This window comes from Saimiri boliviensis, chromosome 15 (genome assembly GCF_048565385.1).
Source record: "Saimiri boliviensis isolate mSaiBol1 chromosome 15, mSaiBol1.pri, whole genome shotgun sequence".
Taxonomy (NCBI): Eukaryota; Metazoa; Chordata; class Mammalia; order Primates; family Cebidae; genus Saimiri; species Saimiri boliviensis.
In genome coordinates this window covers 39,750,753-39,774,758 of record NC_133463.1, presented here as the reverse complement: position 1 = coordinate 39,774,758, position 24,006 = coordinate 39,750,753, and the positions used below count along the sequence as shown (strand labels likewise).

General features: G+C 36.2%; 2 protein-coding genes across 7 annotated transcripts in view; one reads left to right on the top strand and one right to left on the bottom strand.

The window, feature by feature from the left end:
- The window catches only part of WWP1 (WW domain containing E3 ubiquitin protein ligase 1), a 109,054-nt gene extending 96,999 nt beyond the window's left edge, over positions 1 to 12,055 (top strand). For all 4 annotated transcript variants that reach the window (XM_039464379.2, XM_039464381.2, XM_039464380.2 and 1 more), the window contains 4 exons: positions 4,759 to 4,863; positions 7,432 to 7,528; positions 7,983 to 8,055; positions 11,367 to 12,055. In XM_039464379.2, the coding sequence (XP_039320313.1) occupies positions 4,759 to 4,863; positions 7,432 to 7,528; positions 7,983 to 8,055; positions 11,367 to 11,466 (375 nt within the window). In that variant the 3' untranslated portion in view covers positions 11,467 to 12,055. The remainder of the gene's footprint in view (positions 1 to 4,758; positions 4,864 to 7,431; positions 7,529 to 7,982; positions 8,056 to 11,366) is intronic.
- Positions 12,056 to 19,108: 7,053 nt separating this feature from the next.
- The window catches only part of RMDN1 (regulator of microtubule dynamics 1), a 42,743-nt gene continuing 37,845 nt past the window's right edge, over positions 19,109 to 24,006 (bottom strand). For 2 of the 3 annotated variants that reach the window (XM_039464377.2, XM_074386909.1), the window contains exons 8-10: positions 22,571 to 22,601; positions 20,082 to 20,215; positions 19,550 to 19,681 (exon numbers count right to left, since the gene is read on the bottom strand). In XM_039464377.2, coding sequence (XP_039320311.1) covers positions 19,631 to 19,681; positions 20,082 to 20,215; positions 22,571 to 22,601 — 216 coding nt within the window. In that variant the 3' untranslated portion in view covers positions 19,550 to 19,630. Of the gene's footprint in view, positions 19,682 to 20,081; positions 20,216 to 22,570; positions 22,602 to 24,006 lie in introns of all 3 variants that reach the window. The other variant, XM_003940499.4, reaches the window with a different exon arrangement.

Below are 24,006 nucleotides of genomic sequence, written 5' to 3'. Positions count from 1 at the left end.
GAAGAGTTATTGGAACATTATTGATAATTCTGAAATTTCAGTTTAGTAGTGAGTTGCTTCAAAGATCAGAGTTTTAAGCCATGAGCACTTAGTGGTCTTAACTGTATTTAGGCTTGTTAAAAGTATATCAGGCGTGTGTGGGGTGTGTGTGTGTGTGTGTGTGTGTGTGTGAGATAAACATATCTTAAAATATACCATCTTAACTATTTTTAAGTGTTCAGTAATGTTAAATATATGCATATTGTGCTTCTAATCTCAGGAATTTTTTCATCTTGCAAAACTGAAACTCTATATCCATTAGACAACAAGTCCCCATTTTCCCCAGCCCCTGGCAACTACCATTCTACTTTGTTTCTGTGAAATCTGACTACTCTTGATACCGCCTATGAGTTAAATTATACAGTAATTTACTTCCTGTGACTGGGTTATTTGACTTAGCATAATATCCTCAAAGTTCATTCCTGCTATATAGTATGTGTCAGAATTTTCTTCCTTTTTTAGACCGAATAATACTCCACTATAGGTATATACACTACCACATGGTGTTATCCATTTGTCCCTCGAGGGACCTTTTGTGGCTTCCATCTTTTGGCTGTTGTGAATAGTGCTGCTGTGAACACAGGTGTACAGATATTTCTTTGAGATCCTGTTTCTTCTGGATATATACCCAGGAGTAGTGTTGTTGGATCATATGGTAATCCTCTATTTAAGTTTTAGAGGAACTACCATACTGTTTTCTATTTCAGTTGCACCATTTTACATTCCCCTTAAACATGTAGAAAGATTCCAGTTTCCACATCTTTCCCTAGACTTATGTTGTGTTTCTTGTTTTTTTGTTTGTTTGTTTTAATAGTATCCACCGTAATGGGTATTGTGGTTTTGATTTGCATTTCCCTAATGATTAGTTACCAAGAATTTTCGAAGTCCTATTTTCCTATGTAAATTAGAACATAGGGCATTTGAACAGACAGTCCTTGGCATTTCCTCTCTGCATACTTTGGGTATGCTATTTTAACTGTAGCCCTCTTGGGCCTGCTATTTGGAAACTTCGTTCATATAATCAAATGTGCCTATGAAAAGTAACACTGTACAGTAATACTCCTATGTAGGAATTAGCCTTTTGGCAATCCTAACTAACCTAGGAAGTACACTCGTCCCTTGGTATCTGTGGGGGATTGGTTCTGTAGGGTGCCCATGGACACCACAATTCACGCTCAAGTCCTTACAGTATGTAATAGCATACTATTACATACTGTAATAGTGTGTAGGTTATATGTAAATATACATATAACCTACACACTTCTCCCTTATACTTTAAATCATGTCTAGATTACTTATAAATACCTAATGCAATGCAAATGCTATGGTAAGTAAACTATATTTTTAATTATTTTATTTTGAAATTGTCATAGTATTCTTTTTCTTAAATCTTTTCAATCCACTATTGGTTTGAATTGCTGATATGAAAGCTGTGGATATGGAAAGCTGATATGTATGAAAATCAGGACTCTGAGCCTGGCTGACATATAGATTGCTACTAATCCTGGTTAACATCTTTTTTTTTAACAGTTTGCTTACACAAATTAACAGAAGCATATTAGAAAACTAGCATGGAAGACATTTTTAAGAGTAGCATTTATTAATCTTTTTTAAAACCACAGACTTAATTTTTAATCTGAAGACAGACATCTTGCATCCTCTAAATTCATATACCTAAGTATTCCATACCACCAATTAAGAATGCTTATTTTGGCTGAGCGCAGTAGCTGACACATGTAATCCCAACACTTTGGGAGGCTGAGAGTTTGAGAAACCCCATGCCTACTAAAAATACAAAAATTAGCCAGGCATGATGGCATGCACCTGTAGTCCCAGCTATTTGGGAGGCTGAGGCAGAAGAACCACTTGAACCGATTGCAGTGATCCAGGATCGTGCCACTGCACTCCAGCCTGAGTGACAGAGCGAGACTCCGTCTCAAAAAAAAAAAAAAGAGTGCCTATTTTAGAGGCCCACTCAGTCAAAGAGGGATCTTACAGTGATATAGTGAGAGCCATATCTTGAAGTGGAGATGAAACTAAAACAGGAGATCAAGAAGCGTAAGACTAGGAACATATAGTTTATGTACCCTTGGCAGGGTTTATAATGTTCTCACATACTGCCCTGTATGTGGGGAGGCCATATGATACTTTTCTTTTATATATAAGGTGACTGAAGCCCTTAATGATTATTTGCTTTGAGCTAATCAGTTAAGAGTACAATTAAGAATGCCAGTCAATTAAGAGTGTAGAGCTGTGAGAAAATACAGATTTTGTCTTGCTTTGCTTCGTCTCGAGTTTTACTCCTAGTCTGTTGCTTTTTCTTCTACTGCCATCATTGCCTCTCTTACAACAGTAATGGCCATTCACACTATTATTCACAATAATGGCTATGCATAATCATGCCCCTCCTTTTATATGTTAACATCTTTTTAATGTTTAAGAGATATAGTAGTCATTCTTTATGAAAACTCTTACTATGCTAGGAGTAGAAGGCAACTTTCTTAGTTTGATAAAGGGAATCATCAACAACAAAAAACCTTAACATTATTCTAAATGGTACTGTTTTGAAAGTTTCCCATTGAGTTTGGGAACAAGGCAAAGAGGTCTATTCTTACCACTTCTATTCAGTATTTTACCAAATACCCTACCCAGTGGCAAAAGCAGAAATAAGAAGCATAAAGATTGGAAATAAGTAAAACTGCCTATATTCACAGAGGAAAACGATTTTCAGATTAGATTGGAAAATGCTAGGCAACCCACCAAAAAACTACTAGAAATAATAATGAATTTAACAAGGTGTGTGTACAAAGTTAATACTTTAAAAATCAGTTGTATTTTTGTGCATTAGCAACAGACACTTACAATTTAGATTTTAGTTTCATTTGTGACAGCATCAAAAAATGAGCAAATTTAACCAAAAGCAGACAAGACCTCTATAATTAAAACTCAAAACATTGCTCAGAAAAATTAAGGAAGATTTAAATAAATGAAGAGATACACCATGTTATATTGTTAAAAGTGTTAGTTCTCTCCAAATTGATTTAGAGATTAGACATCTCAGCAGAATTTTTTATAGAAAGTGACAGGTTGATTTCAAAATAATAAGGAAATACAGAGACCCTAGAAAAGCAAAGCCAATTTTGAGAAAGAACAGACTTGGAGGATTTACATTACTTGATTTTAATACTTATTTCTAACACACAAAAAGCAGTAACCATAAAAGAAATATGGATAAATTAGACTTCTTCAAAACTAAAAACTGCTCTTCAAAAGATATTATTATGTGAAAAAGCAACGCAGACAGTGGGAGAAACTATTGAGACAAAGGTCTTATATCCAGAATATATTAACAAAAAACTTCTGTAACTCAGTAAAAAGACAGGAAAACATTTATAAATAGGCAAGGTTCACTTCACAATAGGAGACACACACAGATGACAAGTAAACACATGGAAAAATGCTTATTAGTCACTGGAGAAATGCAGCTCAAAAACACCACTTTGAGATAGTTTTGGTAGTTTCTTATAATGTTAAATGTACATCTACCTTATGACCTACCAGTTCTACTGTTAGTGTTTACCAAAGTGAAGTGAAATATATATCCAAACCAAGACTTGTACGTAAATATTCATCACAACTTTATTCATCAAAGCCAAAAATTGAAAGTAACCTAAGTATTCATTAACAAGTGAATAGATAAGCAAATTGTTGTATATTCATATAATGGAATACTACTCACTTATAGAAAAGAAGAACTGCTGGTTCCAACACCAACATGGATAAATCTCAAAAACATGTTGAGTGGGAAAAACAAGAGGACATGTGTGTATGTGTATGCACTATATATGACAAAAATATGTATGTATGCATATACATGACATTCTTAAAAAAGACAAATATAACCTATGGTGAAATCATTGATCACCTAAAACTAGAGGTGAGGATGATGATTTTGATTACAAAAAGGGTATGATGGAGATATTCTATACCTCGATTGTAATGGTGGTTACACAGGTTGAAAATCTAACTACATTCCTAAGTTTGTGCATTTTATTGTATGTAAATTATAGCTCAAAGTTGACTTACGAAAAAAACCAAGATAAGTATTACACATTTTACTATGCCTAAAATAGTGTTCATTTCATATACAAGTTGAGGTTGACAATTTCACATATGTAGAATATTCTTAGATAAGCTGGATAAATGATTAATAGTAGGTTAGTATTGTTTTTTTTTAAGTATATAAGAAAGCTTAGATTTTTTTAAAAATGAGAACCAGAAATAGGTTTGGAACTAATCAATTTGAATACCCAATTTGGGAGATCTATATCTATGTCTATATTTTACATATGGATGTAGTTATATACTCCTGAACACACACACACACACACACACACACACACACACCCTCATACCATATGTACATATGGTAAAGGAGACATGCTTTCCAGTACAGCTGTTTTTCTTGAAGAATAGTTGCTCTAAATGTGGTTTTCGGTTTGAGTTCAATAAACATGGCTAAAATAAAGTACCAGGGAATCCGTTAGGCTAACTTGCCCCAGTTTTGTTGGATTTGCTTATTGTGATCAATATTTGCAGTGCATACAGCTTTTCACATGATTTTGCCCTATGCATAACTGTGCATCAGGAAATTTCAGTCATGTAATTATTCTCTTCACTAAGTCTTTATTGTGGCCTGATTCTGTGCTCATTTCCCAGGTTATGTTGTGTGGCATGCAGGAGGTTGACTTGGCAGATTGGCAGAGAAATACTGTTTATCGGCATTATACAAGAAACAGCAAGCAAATAATTTGGTTTTGGCAGGTATTTGCTTTTATCTTTTTTGAAACAAAGTACTCAACATATTTTCTGATGAAATGGTGGTTTTAAATGGCTTATTATTTTTAATTGAGAGTGCTTTTGGACACAGTTTATAATTTTCCAATTCTAAATCTAAGTGAACAGTGTGAACACTCATTAAAAGTACTATTGCTTCTTTGACTATCTTACTAAAATGAAGGAGCAGATGTCAGAATCTTATTTAAGTAGTGGTTTAACGGTAATAGTTGTATGTGTAGCTTCTTTTTTTAGTGGTGTCAAAGTAGTCTAAATTCCACTTAATTCTGTAAGTAAATGAGGAAGTATGTTTGTAAAGAGAGCCAGTGAAGATACTTTAATTCTTCTCAGGTAATATATGCTAGGGAATTAGAATGATCGAGGGAATAATGTCCAAAAATGACTATTTATTTACATATTTTTTGTGTGTGTGTTTTGCTTAAACTGTAATAGGATGGTCTCGGGAATCCAAGTGTACCACACTAATCTTGAACATCTTATTTTAATAAACTTTTTATTTTGTGTGTTTATTTGAGAATTTAAATTTCCAGATCAGGGATATTCTTCAGATAAGTATTCTATTTGGGACCCATTTGAGCAACTTAATGACTGGAACTCTAGTTACTTCTTCTTAACTGTTTCATTGTCAGGTGAAGAGTAATGCTGGGTTTTATATTATAGTAGACTTTCCAAAAGTTGCATCTTTTCATAATGATGTATGTCATGGGTTTATTGCTTGATATTTTAAAGAGATATAGACATTTCTAGAAATTTATCTTAAAATATACTTCAACATGTGTAAAGTGGCACATGCCAGTGTATTTAATGCAGCATTATTGGTATACTAACAGAGGTTTGAAACAACCTAAATGTCCATAAAGAGGGGACTGAATAAATAAACTATCATCCATCCATCCATTCTATGTAAGTTTATACCTTGGAATCATTCTTTTTCTTTCTTTCTTTCTTTTTTTGAGACAGAGTCTCACTTTATCACCCAGACTGGAGTGCAGTGGCAGGATCTTGGCTCATTGCACCCTCTGCCCACCGAGTTCAAGTGATTTTGCTGCCTCAGAGCCCCACCCCTGAGTAGTTGGGATTACAGGCGTGCACCACTACACCCTGTTAGTTTTTATATTTTTAGTAGAGACAGGGTTTCACCATGTTGGCCAGGCTGGTCTTGAACTCCTGACCTCAAGTAATTCATCCACCTTGGCCTCCCAAAGTGCTGGAATTACAGGCATGAGCCAACGTGCCCAGCCTTTCTTTTCTTTTTTAAAAATGCAAAATTAACAAAAATATTGGAGAATGATGTTTCAGTACAGTATTAAGTGGAAAAGGAAGGTGGTAAACAATGTGCGTAATATCATGCTATTTGGTTGAAAAGTTATCATCTGTATAGTAAAAGTGTATGTTAGTATGTAAATACTCATCTTTGAAAAGACAGAGAAAAAAACTGGAAACAGTTCTAGAAGGGAGCTGGGCAGCTGGAGGGAAATGTAGGAAAGCTGCTTTTCATATAGTACACTTTCACAACCTTTTGCATTCTATACTATTATAAATAAATACGTAAGTAGGAAGGAGTAAATCCATTTTCAAGCCCAAACTATCTGAATTGCATTACATACGGTATGCATACAGCTGTCTGCAATCATCCCTTCTAGGGTTCTTATCAGCTCCATTACACTTGGTGCTCCCTGACTTTCTGTTTAGACATTTGTACCTATATAGCTAATAAGCCCAAGCTTAGGGTCATATAAATCCAAATGAGTACTTGTTTTCTAAATTGGGTTTCTTTTAGGGAAAGTGGTGAGGTTTATGCCAGACCTGGGAATAGGTTTTGTTTCTTGTGTTTTCATGAAATATGTACCTCAGCACAATTCTTCACTGAAACATTTTGGGTCATGATTAGCATGATTAGCATGGCTGTTTTGTCTTATCCTCAGCTGAAGTTTATTCCCTATTTTTAAGATGTCTACTCTTAATCTGCTTCCTTGCTTTCTGTTATACTCAAACCAGTCAAATCAGTATTTCACCATATTACCCATTTATGTCTATGAAAATAGTCAATAAAACAGATAATTTTAGAGGAATGTGTATATGTACAATGGGATGCTAATGATTATACCTATCTCATAGAATTGTTGTAACAACTAAATCCATTGAAAGCAGTGGCACACAGTTTGGCAGGAACCCTTAATAGGTGATAGCCATTGTATTACAACCCGGCAACACCGTCTACCTTGGTTGCACCTTTTGTTGGTATGACCTTAGATAAATGAATTAACCTTTCTGAGTTTCTCATGTATTTCCTGGCTGCAAGATGGATGTAGTAATAATAGTGGCCACCCTCCATGTTCTCCTGAGGATGAACTGAAGTGAGATTCAGTGTGCTTAGCATGAGACCCAGCCTTAGTAAGTGACAGACCCTATAACCACTTTTTAGCACATCTTTTGAACCAATTCAGTGTTAATTTCTTAAAGTGTCTACTGCTTTCATGATTGAAGATAGTTTAGCATTTATTTCATATTAAAGTATATTTGATTTCATTACAGTTTGTGAAAGAGACAGACAATGAAGTAAGAATGCGACTATTGCAGTTCGTCACTGGAACCTGCCGTTTACCTCTAGGAGGATTTGCTGAGCTCATGGGTAAATGTAGTTTCACTGTGATCTTTCTGTATATAATTTTGTGACAATAATGGCCTTTGAACATACAATAGACTTGAACCTAAAGATTACTTTTCTGTGCTGTAGGTAGGGCTTCATTTAGAAGAAAGAAAAATGAATGACTAATATCAAAGCTCTTGTAAAACAAAAATGAATGTCTCCTCATAAAGCTGAGATGTCCATTGCTCTGCTCCCTAGGGTGATTGTGAAGGAAGTGACATTCTGTAGAAATCGTTTTCTTCCTGGTGATATAATTCTTATTGCTGGATCTCTGTAGCAGTAAGAAGCTTACTCAGGCAGAAACAGTTTACATTGTGAATCTCTTCTTTATTTTGCATCATTCATATGACTATGCAACATGTTCTGTTATTTACGTAGTTGTCAGAAGAAAAGGTTTAAAGGACCAGATAAATTTTGTCTTATTTTCCTGGTGTAGGAAGTAATGGGCCTCAAAAGTTTTGCATTGAAAAAGTTGGCAAAGACACCTGGTTACCAAGAAGCCATACGTGGTAAGTTCAAGAATGCTAAATATGAAGGTGAAAGCCAGAGAGAATCTTTTGTTCGGTTTTTTTAAAAAATATGTAAGATCCAGTATAACTGTTTATTCATTAGTCAGAATTTCAATTTTGAGAACAGATCGATTAATACAGCATTCTGTAAGTAAACACTTTAGTGTGTTCCCATTAATAGAAATACTTGAGAAATGCATCCATTGATTCAACAAATATTAGTGTATCCACAATGTATAAAGTAAGATTTAAGTATTCACTGTTTTTTAAATAAGTTTGTGGGGCACAAATGACAAATAGATAACTGCAAATCCTGGCAAGTCCTTTGAAGGGAAAAATGAGAGTACTCTAATAGAGAATAACTAATAGGAACCGACTCTAGATTTGGTGGTCAAGGAGATTTCTTGGAAGGGGTAATTTGTTTAAATTAAGTTTAATAAGTAGCATGCTGTGGGAATAAGCAGAGAAAGAGCATTCTTTGAACAGATATGCTGAAGTAAGCAAAGACCCTGAAGTAAGAAATTATTTTCGAAGGAAATGAAGATGATAGGTATGATTGGAACTTAGTCAATCAGAAGAAAGGGAGATGAAAAAATTGGGAGATGTAGGCAGGGACTAAATTATTTACAGCCTTATAGTCTAATATAAATAACTGAGATAGCAAGGAAAAATTAGGCAGCTTTTAAGAGTTTTAAATAGCAAGTATCGAATCCCAGAAAAATTGCTCAGACAACAGCCTAGGGAAGGAATCGGATGCACGGGTGAGTGCAGGCAGAGCAGTTACAAAATTGTTACAGTTACCGAGGACAAAGACGACAGCCTAGAGATAGGTGGTTCTTTCAAGAGGTCAAAACTATTTTCATATTAAGTCATTATTTGCCTTTGAAATTTCTACTTGTGGTGCAAAAGCAATGGTTTGTGAACCTGTGTCAATGGCACCAAACTGCTATCTCTGTATTATTCAACTCCATACACTTGAGGTTTAAAGCAAAAAAAAAAAAAAAAAAAGCAAAAAGGCAAAAAGAGAGAACAAGAGGCTGAGGACAGGACAAGATAGGATGATGAAGTCATGGGTCAACAGGCTGGCATTTTAATTGAAATAAACTGGAAAGACATGGTAAGAGAACAGGATTTTTAAATTAGAAACTTCCTTTACTGGTGATGGCAGGGTTCAAGATATAGTCTTGAGGTCCGTGACTGAAGAAAGCAGAATCTATTTTAGCATGTCTCTTTTTGTAAAACAGCACAAAATCTAATAGCCAGTGTTTTAAAACAGAAGCCTGTTTTGGATGTTTTCAGGTAACCCACTTTCATGCTTTTCAACTCAACATTTACTAAATGTTAACCCTATGTGGAACAGATCAGCCTTATGAGAGTACAGAGATGACTGCCCTCATGAATTTTAGAATCTAATGAGAGAAACCAGTCAGTCCTAATCCAGAGTAGATTAAAATAGATGCTAAAATAGAAATAAAGGGGAGCTTATGGATAGGGATATTATCCGTGTAAGATGTTTAAAGTGGAAGTTGTAGCATTTGGTCTGGTTCTTGATGAGAAGTGTATTCTAGACCATAGAGAGCAGGGTCGCAGAGAAGCAAGATGTGTGGTATGCTCGGGAGAGCATGGACCAAGTTGATGGTAAAGAGCATAAGCTTCCTTTTCCCCACCACAGTCCCCTCCCACTCATAGCAACTCAAGAGCAGCAAAGGTTTTTGAAGAGCGGCATAAACTGGTATGTCTTTTTAGCAAAAAGTAAAAAAGAAAACAAAATGGACTCACAGTTAAGTAGGCAGGAAATTCTGATGATCCAGGTAAGAGATGATGGGGTAGTATGTACAGAGGGATGTAGTGGCAGTAGAAATGATAAGGGGAAGCCTGGGCAACATGGCAAAACTTCATCTCTACAAAATGGCCACGGTAGCATGCGCCCGTACTCCCAGCTACTCTGGGGGCTGAGGTAGGAGGATTGAGCCTGGGAGGTTGAGGTTGCAGTGAGCAGAGACAGTGCCACTGCACCCTAGCCTAGGTGACAGACCCAGACACTGTCTCTAAATAAATAACCAGGAGAAAATATGGAATCTATGATAGATAGAATGACAATTTGGCAAAGGCTATATGTGAAAGATGGAAAAGAACAGAAAGTGACTGGTTGTCCTGTATAGGAAGTATTTTAAAAATATTTTTTCTGACCTTGCTATCATACACTACCTTGAAGTATAAAGGGGAGAGCAACATATGGTCTACTTAATTGCTGCTATTAATATCTTTAACTTCTTTTAAAATACAGACAATAATACAGTCTTAGAACAACTCTGTTCTAATTAGCTGCCTTATTTCAAAAGCTCTTAATTTTCAGGTTTCCTGACTCTTACAGGGGAGGGTCAAGGGCACATGGAAAGTGGTGGGAGTGGCAAGAGGGTACCTGGGTAATCTCTCAAACCCTTCCACATGAGAAAATGAAGGTACAGAAAGGTTCTTACTCAGAGCTATCTCATTAGTCACTGCTACTGTGGGGACCAAAATCCTGAACACTCAAATCCTCATCTAGCTACTCACTGCCATACCTCACAAAATGAAATGTTATTCTACCCTTGTAAACTGAAAAATACATTGTTATTTTAAGCATTTTTCAGTATTTTAAAATTTTTCATCAGTTAATCTCAGAATGGAATTATTTGAGTCTGGCAGGACTGGAAAATGTATCATTTTAGAAGCATTTTATATGTGGTTAGATTATTTGAAAAGACAAAGAAACATACGTATTTGTTCACTGACTGTCTCCACCCCAAAAATATAAATACTATGAAGACTGGGATCTTAGTTTTCTTTATTTGTATCACTAGTTTTTAGAACAGTATGTTATATAAAGATTCTAGTTAAATGACTGATGAATGAGTGAGTGGATGAACGAAATAGACTCTTATCCTAAGAGAAGTTAGGAGGACGCATGACACATGTAACAGGAATAGTAAAGAGAAAATTAATGCTTTAAAAAAAAAAAAATTCCAGTCTTTATCCATATTGCTACATTTAATATTTGTAATTCCATTTTTCTCTGGGAGATGTTAAAATAGTTTCTATATGTAAGTCTTAAATTTGGATTGCTCTAAGAAACTTAAGAAATGTTAATATACCAATTAAGTAATATTATAGTAGTAAATTGTCTGTTAGAATACTTCCGGCTAAATTTTTACATATATAATATGTATTCACGTATCCATTCAGCTTTTTCTGTGTGCTTTGAAAAATATTCTATTAGAATTTTTTTCATTTTATTGAAAACATCTGATTTTGTTTTTGTTTCTGTTCAGTTTTAATCGCTTGGACCTACCACCATATAAGAGTTATGAACAACTAAAGGAAAAACTTCTCTTTGCAATAGAAGAGACAGAGGGATTTGGACAAGAATGAATGTGGCTTCTTATTTTGGAGGAGCTCTTGCATTTAAATACCCCAGCCAAGAAAAATTGCACAGATAGTGTATATAAGCTGTTCATTCTGTACAGTGAATTTTTCAAACCTCTCAAAAGTATGTTTTCCGTTCTTCCACAGAAATATGCAAAACAGTTCATCCTTTTCTACTTTATTTATTGTTCCCTTGAAATGACTGACCAGGAAAAAGATCATCCTTAAGTTCTGAAGCAAGTGACTTTATTAAAAATACGTTATATATCTATATAAGCATATACGATAGTGGCTCTAGTTTTATAGAGCTCCAAGTGTATTAAACATGACAGCCGTTCATTCACAAAGATCTGGATTTGCTTTATCTTGTTAATATTATCTAGGGGAAAAAGTGCAAATTGCTCCATGTTCTTCTCTCCTTTACGTAACATCTCCTGAGGGTGTTTAGTTGCATGGCTATTCAGGAAGGTATTAAGGGCTTAGGCCAAATCTTACTTTGAATATGTTTAAAAAAAAAAAAAATGCTGCTGGCTTTTCTGAAGATAGGTGCTTGAACCTGTCAGATTGTTTTAAATAAATACAATAGTTGAAAATTTTTTCCCTATTACATAATATTGTCAAAACAATGGATAAAACCGTGACTTACACATGAAACTCATATACTAGATCTGATACTATTTAGTTTATTATCGAAATTGGAAGGATTCATTGAGCAGCACAGAAGTCTGTTTACATGTTACTTTGGGATGCTAGGTATTTGTGGAATTAAAAAGAATCAGGCACTTTTGTACTTTGTTTTAAAATCTGTGTTCTTCAAAATTTAATTCCTAATAAACTGATGCAGTTTCATACTTAGGAACATATAAAAGGTAATGTGAACTCTGCCACGTTTTTTGTGTTCAAAGTTTTGGTTTTATAAAGCCAGATGGATTGAAGAGTTACATAAACATTTGAATGCTCTAACAAATATGAGGCTAATGATTTTCTGTTAGTGTTTGAATATCTTCATTCCTCTCAAATTCGTAACAGCTCTATTTATCTGAATTAAATAAGCATATAAAAATCTTTTGGGTCTCCCCCTATTTATATAGGTAATTATTTTTGTCCTAAGTAACACTTTTTCATTGTTTTTCATCATAAAGCCTTTGCTGAGTTAGAAAAATGTTTAACAAATTAAAATCTGATGTTAATATTAGTGCCATTTTTAGCAAACTGGGCTTCCTAATACAAAATTTCAAATTTCCATTTGTATCATGCTTTTAATATGCACTGTGAATTTCATTAACTTAAGCATTTTTTATAGCCATGGAACTGACTTCTTAGAATGTGTTGCCTATAAATATATCACTGCTAAGTATATACAGAAGAAAACCAGTATACATTTTAACTTCCATAAACAGTGTTGTTTTGCCAAAATTTTATTTTTCTACATATTGAGAGTGTGTTCTGTATTTTATTCAGAATTCATAGTAAAGGTGAAAGAAAGGCAGTAAACTGCTTGGTGAATAGACTCCTTTTCCAAATCCGAATTGTGGACACTCTGGTTATTTTCGAGCCTAAACAATTCAAAAATTCTAATGTATAAGACAGCTTAAGAGAGTTAACTGATCTTGAAAAAGGACTGCCTTAATTATGCCATTAAAAAAATTAAGTACTAGGGGCCGGGCGTGGTGGCTCAAGCCTGTAATCCCAGCACTTTGGGAGGCCGAGGCGGGTGGATCACGAGGTCGAGAATTCGAGACCATCCTGGTCAACATGGTGAAACCCCGTCTCTACTAAAAATACAAAAAATTAGCTGGGCATGGTGGCGCATGCCTGTAATCCCAGCTACTCAGGAGGCTGAGGCAGGAGAATTGCTTGAACCCAGGAGGCGGAGGTTGCGGTGAGCCGAGATCGCGCCATTGCACTCCAGCCTGGGAAACAAGAGCGGAACTCCGTCTCAAAAAAAAAAAAAAAAAAAAAAAATTAAGTACTAGGATTACAAATGGTACCACTGCTGTATAAGTTTTACTATGACAGAAGTTTTTGACTATCATTCACAGGAGGTATGATTTAGCAGATTTGACTTAAGAAGGTGGCTTTCCAGTTGGTTTTCGGGGTACTGGTCTCTCTCCTCAAGAAATTTAGATTCACCAGGTGAGGCTACACAGTTTTCTTTACAAGAAACCAAACCAGCTTTATTTTGGAGAATTCATCAGGATCATCCAGTTTTCACACCCAATTATAGATATCCAAGACCTATAGGCAGAGCTGTCTTGATTTATCTACCTAGTAGCAGTCAGAAAAACTGTAGAAATAATGGTTCCCCACTCACCTTCTCTCTTCTCCCTTCCCATTCCTGTTCTGTGCTGGATCAACTAGAAAGAAATTAAAAGTGCAAGATTCTCTGTGCCTAAAACACAGTTCATGAGGAAACAGACAAGAGAGGGAGGCTCAGAGACAGGTTTATATTGCTACTTCATTTTGGTGGCTCCCCTGCCCCCACCACCAGTAAATGGCCCAGGGAATGTATCACAGGCCCAACACCATTCTATTAGATCAATTTAACTGTTTGTCTTCCAGGGAAGGTAGCTTACCCGTGTTTTGGGGTATTTTCCCCCTGTACTTCCCAAGTAATTGAAAATGAAAAGGTTAACAAAATCTTTTCCCCTGATGACTTCTGTTAACTATCTAGCTCTTCCTACCCTGAAAACTAAATAGGAGGATTGGTATGTGTCAGCTGTATTGCCAGGCAACTTTGCTTCTGGTAAACATGGCCCCTGACTGGTAAGTTACATCTGGACTGGGGAATATCCAGATACATGATAGAAAACCATAGCTCTGGGCATACCTGAGTGGAAAACTCCTATGCTGGGTGTCCTTTAAAGAGCACCCTGAGCTGTTACCTGGGGAGATGATAGTCCTAGGAGACTGTCATCTCCTGGGAGATACCGTTGCATAGACTGCTACTGGGAACCCGTCTTCTGAAAGGAGGTTCAAAATTGCCCTGCTGGCAAGCTGTGGTTCCTGTCCTATAGCCTTCTGAGTAAAGTGGTGCCAATTATAGCCTACTGTAGGCTTGTTAAGTCTCAGTGTTTGTTTGCTTGAACCTAAAAAGACTTGGTGGATGTTGCATAAGTAAAATCTTCCTTTTTTGAAATAACACAAACAACAGTTCTCCTGTAACAACACTTAATTAGTTGACCTTAAAAGCCAAACTTTAGGTCAACTGGGGATTTGATCCAAGTCCAAAAGTGACATCTCCTAAATTCCAAAATTTCTCTCCTCAATTCTCAACCAAGAACAAAATCAGAGATAATAGCAGTTATCTCGTGGCAAATCCTTTACATAAATTAATCTCTTATTCCTTACAACTCCATGAAATTGGTGGGTTGTTTCTTTCTTTAATGATGCTTATTTTATAGATAAGGATAGTATGAGAGAAGTCATTTTTACAACATCCACAGCTAGTACACAGCCCCTAATTTAAAACTCAGTTATCTTTGCCATCAAGAAATTGAGAGCTTTTAGGTTCTTATAGGATCATGGCCATTTTCCAAATTCAGCATTCTTTTCACATGCTCAAAAGGAAGGAAGGAAACCTCTATAAGGGAGAGATATGGCCTACTTATGTAGTATCTTAGAAGACAGTATTACCAACTTCTGTATACATATATGTGGAAAAATAAGCATCTCAATCCAGCAGTCAGCTCTGGAATGCACACAAGAACAGAATCAGGTGGGGACTGTACAGGAAGGAGAATGTAAGGGATTCCTGGGGTTCATTCTCAGTAGAGTCTCACCCTTGGAGGGGAAATGTCAAGAACCAATGTGACATGTGGGGAATCAGGCTCCTGGGAAGTCAAATGGAAGAGACTTAGTGCACAGAATCAGAATCTTGGGAAGGCACCATGTCTTGCAGAAGAAACTAACCCTCAGAGAGTAAAGGGGGGAAAAAATGAAGATAAAAGGACCCAACAGCCACACTCCTGGGCATGTATCCCAGAGAGATAAAACTTAAGTAGACATAAAAACCTTCATATAATGCCTATAGCAGCTTTATCTGTAATAACCAGTTATCAGGAATAACTTAAATGCCCCTCCATGTACGGTATGCCCATACAATGAAACACTAGTCAACTCTAAAAAGGAACAAACTATTGATAGAATTTAGGTCTCAAGGGAATTATGCTGAGTGAAAAAAGAATGTCAGGGTCTCACTGTATGATTGATTCCATTTGTATAAAATTGTTGAAATAAAATCATGGAGAAGAGATTAGTGTTTGCTAGAGTTAGGGGGTGGGGGAGAGGAGGTAGATGGGTGTGAACATAAAGGAAGAGCACTAGGGATCTTTGCGATGATGAAGCAGGTCCGTATCTTGATTATGGTTGCAAGTTACCAAAAATCTACATGTGATAGAATTGCATACAATTATATACACAAGTTAAGAGCATTTAAAAGTGGTAAAATCTAAATAAGGTCTGTGGCCTGTATCAATGTCAGTTTCTGGGTTTTGCTATTGTACTATGGTTATATGAGATCTTAGCACTGGGAGAGGCTGACAGAAAGGTACACAGGACCTCTGATTTTTTTTTTTTTTTTCCAATTTGTGAATCTATAAATATTTGAAAGTTAAAATATTTTTTAAAGTTCTCTTAAGGAATCAGGAGTTAAAACCTCACCTCCATAAAAAGCTTTATTATGGATATCTGATCTCACAAAAATAAAAACTTAGCAAAAAGTATTCTTGAACTAACCCAGATCCTTTCCCTCTTCCCATTTGATGACTTAGTATTGCTGGTAATTCAACATAAAATTACATTCCTAGGGGAAAAAAATAAAGTCACTCTAAAGAGAAAATTGAAAATGAGAAAGAAGAGAGTAAACTTTAATATGTGAATTAAATAATTAGATATGAAAAAAATCCAAAATACCAACTTAAAAACTCAGAACTAGACAAACAAAATGCAGACATGAATGACTGGGTAAAATCAGGAAAAAAATTTGGAAAAAGAGATAAACACATCTCAGAAGTGAAGGCAATTATAAAGTATTTAAGAATAGATTCAACCAAAGGTAAATTACAGGACATGGAAAATATAGATGAAAAGAGCCAAGAAAATGAAACAAAAAGTCTAAAAGAACAATTGGTAAGTGATAAATATGAAAGTCAGGCAAAGATCTAATAGAACTAATTTGAGTCCTGGAAATAAGATGGAACAGCAGGTCTCAAAGTATGGTCAGCTAGGCCAATCTGGAATGAGACAATCTATGACAACTGAACTGGCCTCTTCAGAAAGTCAATGTTCCAAGAAGAAAAAGATGGGGAACTGTTTTAGATTGAAAGATTAGCAACAAATCAAATGTAATGTATAATCTCTGGATCCTGATTTTAAAAAGCATGAGACATTTTGGGACATTTGAGAAAATTTGAATATGGGTAGATATTAGATGATGTTAGATTACTGTTAACTTTTCTAGTTATGATAATGCTTTTTATTTAGGAAGATGTCTTTATTCTGAGAAAATGGATGTGAACATTTAGGGGTGAACTATTATGATACTTGCAACGAATTTCAAAAGGTTTAATAATGTATGTGTCTGTACACACACACACACATGTATATATAAATACAGGTTGAACATCCCTGAATACAAAAATCTGATGCTCCATAATCCAAAACTTCCTGAGTGTCAAAATGATGCTACAAGTAGAAAATTCCACATCTGGCCTGATGTAACACGTCAGTCAAAACACAGGTGCATAACAGTTTATTCTGTCTCCCTAAAGAAAAAAAAACCATTTTAAAAAGCCACCCAGCAGAATGCCACCACATCCCTAGAAAGACCCACTTCCTGACCCTTAAACTGCTTCTGTTTCTCCTCACCTACAAAGCTAAAAGATAGCCTCTTAAGTGGAGACTGAGAGCCTGCCATTGTTTGTTGTTGCCGTTTAACAGTTAATGCAAGTTTCTGGTGATGCCACTGTTGCTTAGCTAACCTGACCACATTATTTTTTCACTGTATCAATGCTATGTCATGTTTTTTTAACCATCCTTGTTCCCATGCAAGTTATGTCATATTTTTTTACTGTCAAGTATTTATGCATGAATAAGCATAAGAAAATGACTGCTTATTGGTAGCACAGGAATGATGGTGACATCAAACCACCACAAATTGCCCACATGGGTGGCTGAGGTAACACCTTTGCTTTCTGATGGTTCAATGTATACAAACTTTGTCTCAATGCACAAAGTTATTAAAAATAATATTGTCTAAGGTTACCTTCAGACTATGTGCATAAGGTGTATATGAAACAAGTGAATTATCTGGAGTCACCCTGGGGCTGCAGCAGGGTGAGGACAGGTGGCACCGATGGGAATTAGAGACCATCAGTCCTGGTCCTGGCTCCGCCCTTCACTAGTCATGTGACTTTGGACAAGTCACTTGAGCTCTTCAACATGGGAATGGAAACTGTGGGGCCAACTTCTGGCTCACAGGACTGATTGTGAAGGCACATGAAACAATGTTTCAACATCTGAGCCCATAATATCACGTGGAAGCGTCAAGGGTCATGCCCACTGCACGCAGTACACTTGTATTTCTTACTAGGTGAGATCCAACTTTTCCCAGGGTTGGCTGGCTCATCTGCCTTAGTGCTATGTCTGAGTGGCTATTGCTATATTGAGAAAAAATCCTCGGCTACGAATGTAAACATCACTTCCAAGTGAGACTCTGCAAATGGTCGAATAACAACTCCCCGCACGTGAGGTCACGGGAAAGACCGCTGCCAGCAAAAAAAAAAAAAAAAAAAAAAATTTAAACTTGGGTCCCACCACCTCTAAGATATCTTATTGTGTGTATGCAGATAATCCAAAATTTGAAAAAAATCCCAAATCCAAAATGCTTCTAGTCCAAGCATTTCAGATAAGGGATACACAACCTGTACAGCAAAATTGTTGAATCTAAGAGATAGGTGTACAAAAATCACTACTCTCAGTTTTCCTTTTTGTTTGAAAATGTACATGATAAACGGTACATACCCATACAGTTCATTGTAACATTACAATTCCCAAATACCTTGGGAAAAATCCACCTACACACACAGTCTCTCTTTATCTAAGTGGCATTCAAGATACTCCTTCTTACAAAACTTAAAGATCTGCAGTGGTGCCACTCCAGCCTCAAGTGAGTAGAACAGTCCTGCCTTTTAAAAACATCTTAGTATTCCATTTCACTCTTAAGTTTTGTGTTCCTTCCATTCCATTAGGGGATGGAACTTTGACTTTCTCTGATGACGAATTCAATCTATCATGAGACTACACTATATTTAAAAAAGGAAACTGGCTGGGCGCAGTGGCGCAGTGGCTCATGCCTATAATCCCAGCACTTTGGGAGGCCGAGGTAGGTGGATCACTTGAGGCCAGGATTTCGAGACCAGCCTGGCCAACATAGCAAAACCCCATCTGTACCAAAAATACGAAAGTTAGCCAGGTCTGGTGGGGCAACCCTATAATCCCAGCCACTCAGGAGGCTAAGGCAGGAGAATCACTTGAACCCGTGAGGCAGAGGCTGCAGTGGGCCGAGACTGCACCACTCAACTCCAGCCTGGGTGACAGAGTGAGACTATGTCTTAAAAAAATAAAAAGAAAAAAGAAAACCACTCCATTTTCAGTCTTCTCTTGACTTAGTTCTTTCTTTATACAGGTTAGCTCCAATTACATATATTTTTATGCCATTTTACTACTTTATGCCAATAACCCACAACATCCTAACTCTTTCACAACTTCTCTGCAAGATCTCAACTTAGAATCAGTCCAACTTGACAATCCATCCCCCTGTATATCCCCTATAGATCTATTTCCCTTCCTCTACAAAGCTTTCTTTGCTTGATCTCCCATCCCAATGTGATCAATCCTTAGAAATCTCATATTGTTTTGCATTGCTGGTATCCAAGATGCAAAATAATCTCTCTGCCTGAGCCATGGAGATTGAGTTCTACCACTCTTACAGCAATTATTTCTCTTACCTTATTATTTGTGAAGAAACCTAGAATTTTTTATATTTATACTGTTAAATGGTCACAACATTTCAAAAGCCATAGAACAGTTATGCTTCATATGTGAACTTTATAATTCAACGAAAAGGCAGTGCTTATTAGCTATTTCATACATCTTCTCTGAAAAGTTCTCAATTCTTGTCACTGAAACTTGTAAGCAACTGAGCAGCTTCCGTCTGTATCTAAAATGGAAAAATACATGTTATAAATTTAAGTTTCTAAGAGTTTCCAAAAACCAGATAGGACATTATAACAATAAAATTTCTTGACAGTGACCAGATGAGACTCTCAGCTCTTCCAGTTTAGTATATACTTTCATGTTTTAGAAATCTTAATCTGCCATGTGTGTCAAATAGGAATAATTCTGTATTATAGCAGGCAACCCATAACATCTGCTTGATTATGGTAACTAAACATTTCCTATGTAGAAATATAAATGCCAACGAATTTACACTTGAAATGAACACACTTGTTTTCAGCAATATTATGCATTTAGAAAATTATACTTTTAAAGACGTTCTTAATACACCATTTAATAGTGCCTCAAAACCTTTCTGCCTTACTTTATGGGAGATGTTTTACCTGTTTATCCTCTTCTGTGTGTGCTGGATAGTCCCTGGCTTTCGTTAGCCAGAGAGCAGCAAGCTTTTTGTTGTGTAGTTTCAAGTATGTCTTTCCTAAGAGAAGTAAGTTTTTGCTGTAGAAGTTTGGGTCTACTGCACATAGGAAAGAAAAAATTAAATTATCTCAGATGAAAGAGTATTGCTTTTATTTTTAAAGGTTTGATTCTGGGGTCTAAATTTCAATAAATTTGTGTGGTCAATAAGTGATGAGACTAATGGGAATTCTCTTTTGTTCAACTGTTTATATCTCAAATATTTATGAAATAATTACCATTTAAAGAATATCTACAAATATGCCAGGCACTGTATTACTGTATTATACACATTTCTCATTTTCACAATTTTATATGTGGATATCTCCATTTTATAGATGAGAAGCTAAAGCTCCTGATAGAATGTATGCTATTTGAGGATAGCGATATTCTTTTTAATCTCTTTAGTTCCCTACTGTACCCCAAGTGCCTACAACAGTGTGTGAAACATAACATACATTCAGTATATATCTGCTGAATAAGGGAATGAAATCATGATGACGATATATACACATTTGATCAACATTTACTGGATGTCAGCTATACTTAAGCATAGAGAATGAAACAAAACCTCTGCTGTTTTCAACTTTATAATGAGAAGGAGAAACATGAACACAACTAAATGTAATATAGGAATGCTTTACTAGATATACAAACTTTGAAGTGCTATGAGAAACCAAAAAAAAAAAAAAAAAAATGGAGACCATGAATGAAAGCATGGAACTATCTCACCCACTTAATGCTTCACAGTTTCCTCCTAACAATCTGAGATCCTCTGGATTCAAGGCATACTTTTTCCTGTATACGATTAATGATTAACTCCATTTGCTCCTTACCTAAAATTGTTTTACTTCTTTTATTTGAGCAGATTTGTGTGATGCTATGTCGATATACTTAGGCTATCCTGGGGTTAAATATATTCTTATATTCATTCATCCAATCATTCATCTAATTACTCAAGTCATTCAACAAATTTGCCAAGCATTGTGCCAAGTAATGAGGGTGCAACTGTGAGCCGAAAAGACAGAGTCCCCATCTTCTCTGAATTTAGTCTTAGACATGTAAATTTTCATAGTATTAAGTGTTAAGTCTCATTGGAAAAATAAAAGATACTACGGTTATAGGAGGTGTTTCTGAACTAAATATGGAACAGAAAGAAATTAAGGTCAGACCACTGAAGAATGAAGTTACCGATGATGATCGTAGCTCCATGAGGCCAGGACCATGTTTTTCTCAACACCCCCAACCCTTAAGTCTCTAAGGCCCTTTATTTTTACTTTGTAATTAACTTTTAAGTCCCTTTTAAAAATAAAAAGGTCATTCCTAGATTCATATTCATAATATGTGAAACAGTATGATTACAAGAGGGTATCAATAGAAGGTAATAATGAATAAATCATAATTGATAAATTACAGAGATAATGTAACACTGATAAAATTCTGTAGAGGATATGTTTTTAAGAAAACTGTTATCATAAAAGCATCTGAACAAGTTCATTATGTGTGGGATCTCAAATTTGATAAACATGGTATCTTAATTTTCTTCTAAGTTTTATAAAATACATTTAAATGGTTTTTATAGTGTATTTGGTAACATATTTACGTCTCTTATCCCCTCCTTAGTGTACGAATATTAAAAAGGATAAATTTAGGATGGGCTGGTGACAGTTTTAAAGGACTAGTCATTTTTTCAAAACAAGCATAACCTGAAACTTTTTCACAATATCTGCAATAGAACTAGCCTGGCTAAATAGCAGAATTCCTACGAAATGCCTCTACTGAGATGCATAATCTTTTCTTTTTTTCAGACAAGTCTCACTCTGGCCCAGTCTATAGTGCAGTGGCACAATCAAAGCTCACTGTAGTCTGGAACTCCTAGTTTCGAGTGATCTTCCTGCCCCAGCCTTCTCAATAGCTAGGACTACAGGTGTAAGCTACCACACCTGGCTAATTTTTATTTTTTTGGCAGAGATGAGGTCTTGCTATGTTGCCCAGGCTGGTCTCAAACTCCTGTAAGTGATTTTCCTGCCTTAGCCTCCCAAAGTGCTGGGATTACAGGTGTGAGCCACCACAACTGGCCAATATGTACAGTCCTGAATATGACAATCACCATGTCAGAGACTTAGTCTTGAATAAGACGAATACCATGTCAGAGACTCCTCTCACAAAGGAAGGCTGAATTACATCAAATTAAGGACATTCCAGAACTGCAGCTCTAAACTACAGTTCGGTAGCAGCCTGTTTCTCATTCAGTATATCTTTACTGAATAAAGACTTTAAAAATTGTTTTATAATATCTAGCACCAAAAACCAAAATAACAGAATAAGCATCTTTCCTTTAGAATTGCTACTATAGTATATATTCAGCATTCATACATTTTAACTATATTAATATGTGTAACAAAAAATACCTTACCTTGTTCTGCCCTGTGAAAGTAGACTAAGGCCTGTCAGAAACACAAAGAGCCCAAACATAATAAAAAAGATTAAAACAGATGATATTTAAAAAGCATTGTCTCAAAGATCTATTCCTATATTAAATTTAAGTCAGGAAGTAAATCATCTTAAAATAATGGTCAGTTCTCCAACAGTGAGAGCTAACACCCAAACTGAATGTAACACTTAAATCATCATTAAGGTAACAATATATGGACCACTTGAGTAACTTGGTTGCCGTTTAGAACTTGTACCATGGCTAGGCCCGGTGGCTCACACCTGTAATCCTAGCACTTTGGGAGGCCAAGGTGGGTGGATCACCTGAGGTCAGGAGTTCAAGACCAGCCTGGCCATCATGGTGAAATCCCATCTAAAAATAAATAAATTAAATTAAATAAATAAATTAAAAGAACTTGTACCAAAGTAACATCAAGTGCAGAAAGGAAAGAACATTATCACATGTAACTCAGCTATTTTGACAGTTCTCTTAAATTATAACGAGTGACTTTTAGTAAAAACTAAATGTAATCAAAAGCTGAATTTAGGCCGGGCGCTGTGGCTCACGCCTGTAATCCCAGCACTTTGGGAGGCCGAGGCGGGTGGATCACGAGGTCAAGAGATCGAGACCATCCTGGTCAACATGGTGAAACCCCGTCTCTACTAAGAATACAAAAATTAGCTGGGCATGGTGGCACATGCCTGTAGTCCCAGCTACTAGGGAGGCTGAGGCAGGAGAATTGCCTGAACCCAGGAGGCGGAGGTTGCGGTGAGCCGAGATCGCGCCATTGCACTCCAGCCTGGGTAACAAGAGTGAAACTCCGTCTCAAAAAAAAAAAAAAAAAAAAAAAAAAAAAAGCTGAATTTATTCAGGTTATACTAGTGAATTTTTAAGAGTCTATTATTATTGAAATTCCTACATATAATGTTATTGTGAGTCTGAAACTCTCTAATTCTTTTTGTCCTGCTTAAGCTACTGTTTTTGTAATGCAAGCTCTAATGACGTGATTTCTAGGAAATGTAACTAATGTAACACAGTAAAGCTGACTATATTTTTTGTCCCTAGAATGAATGATTTTTTTTTTTTTTTAAAGACAGGGTCTCCCTCTGTTGTCTAGGCTGGAATGCTGTGGTGCAATCACTGCTTACTGCAGCCTTGACCTCCCAGGCTCAAGTGATCCTTCTCCCTCAGCCCAGCTGAGTAGCTGGGAGTACAGGCACAGGCCACCACACCCTGCTAATTTTTGTATTTTTTGGTAGAGGTTTTGCAACGTTGCCCAGGCTGGTCTTGAACCCCTGGGCTCAACTGATCCACCTGTCTTGGCCTCCCAAAGTACTGGCATTACAGGTGTGAGCTACTGTACCCAGAAAATGCATTAATATTTACACCGGGTGTGGTGGCTCACGCCTATAATCCCA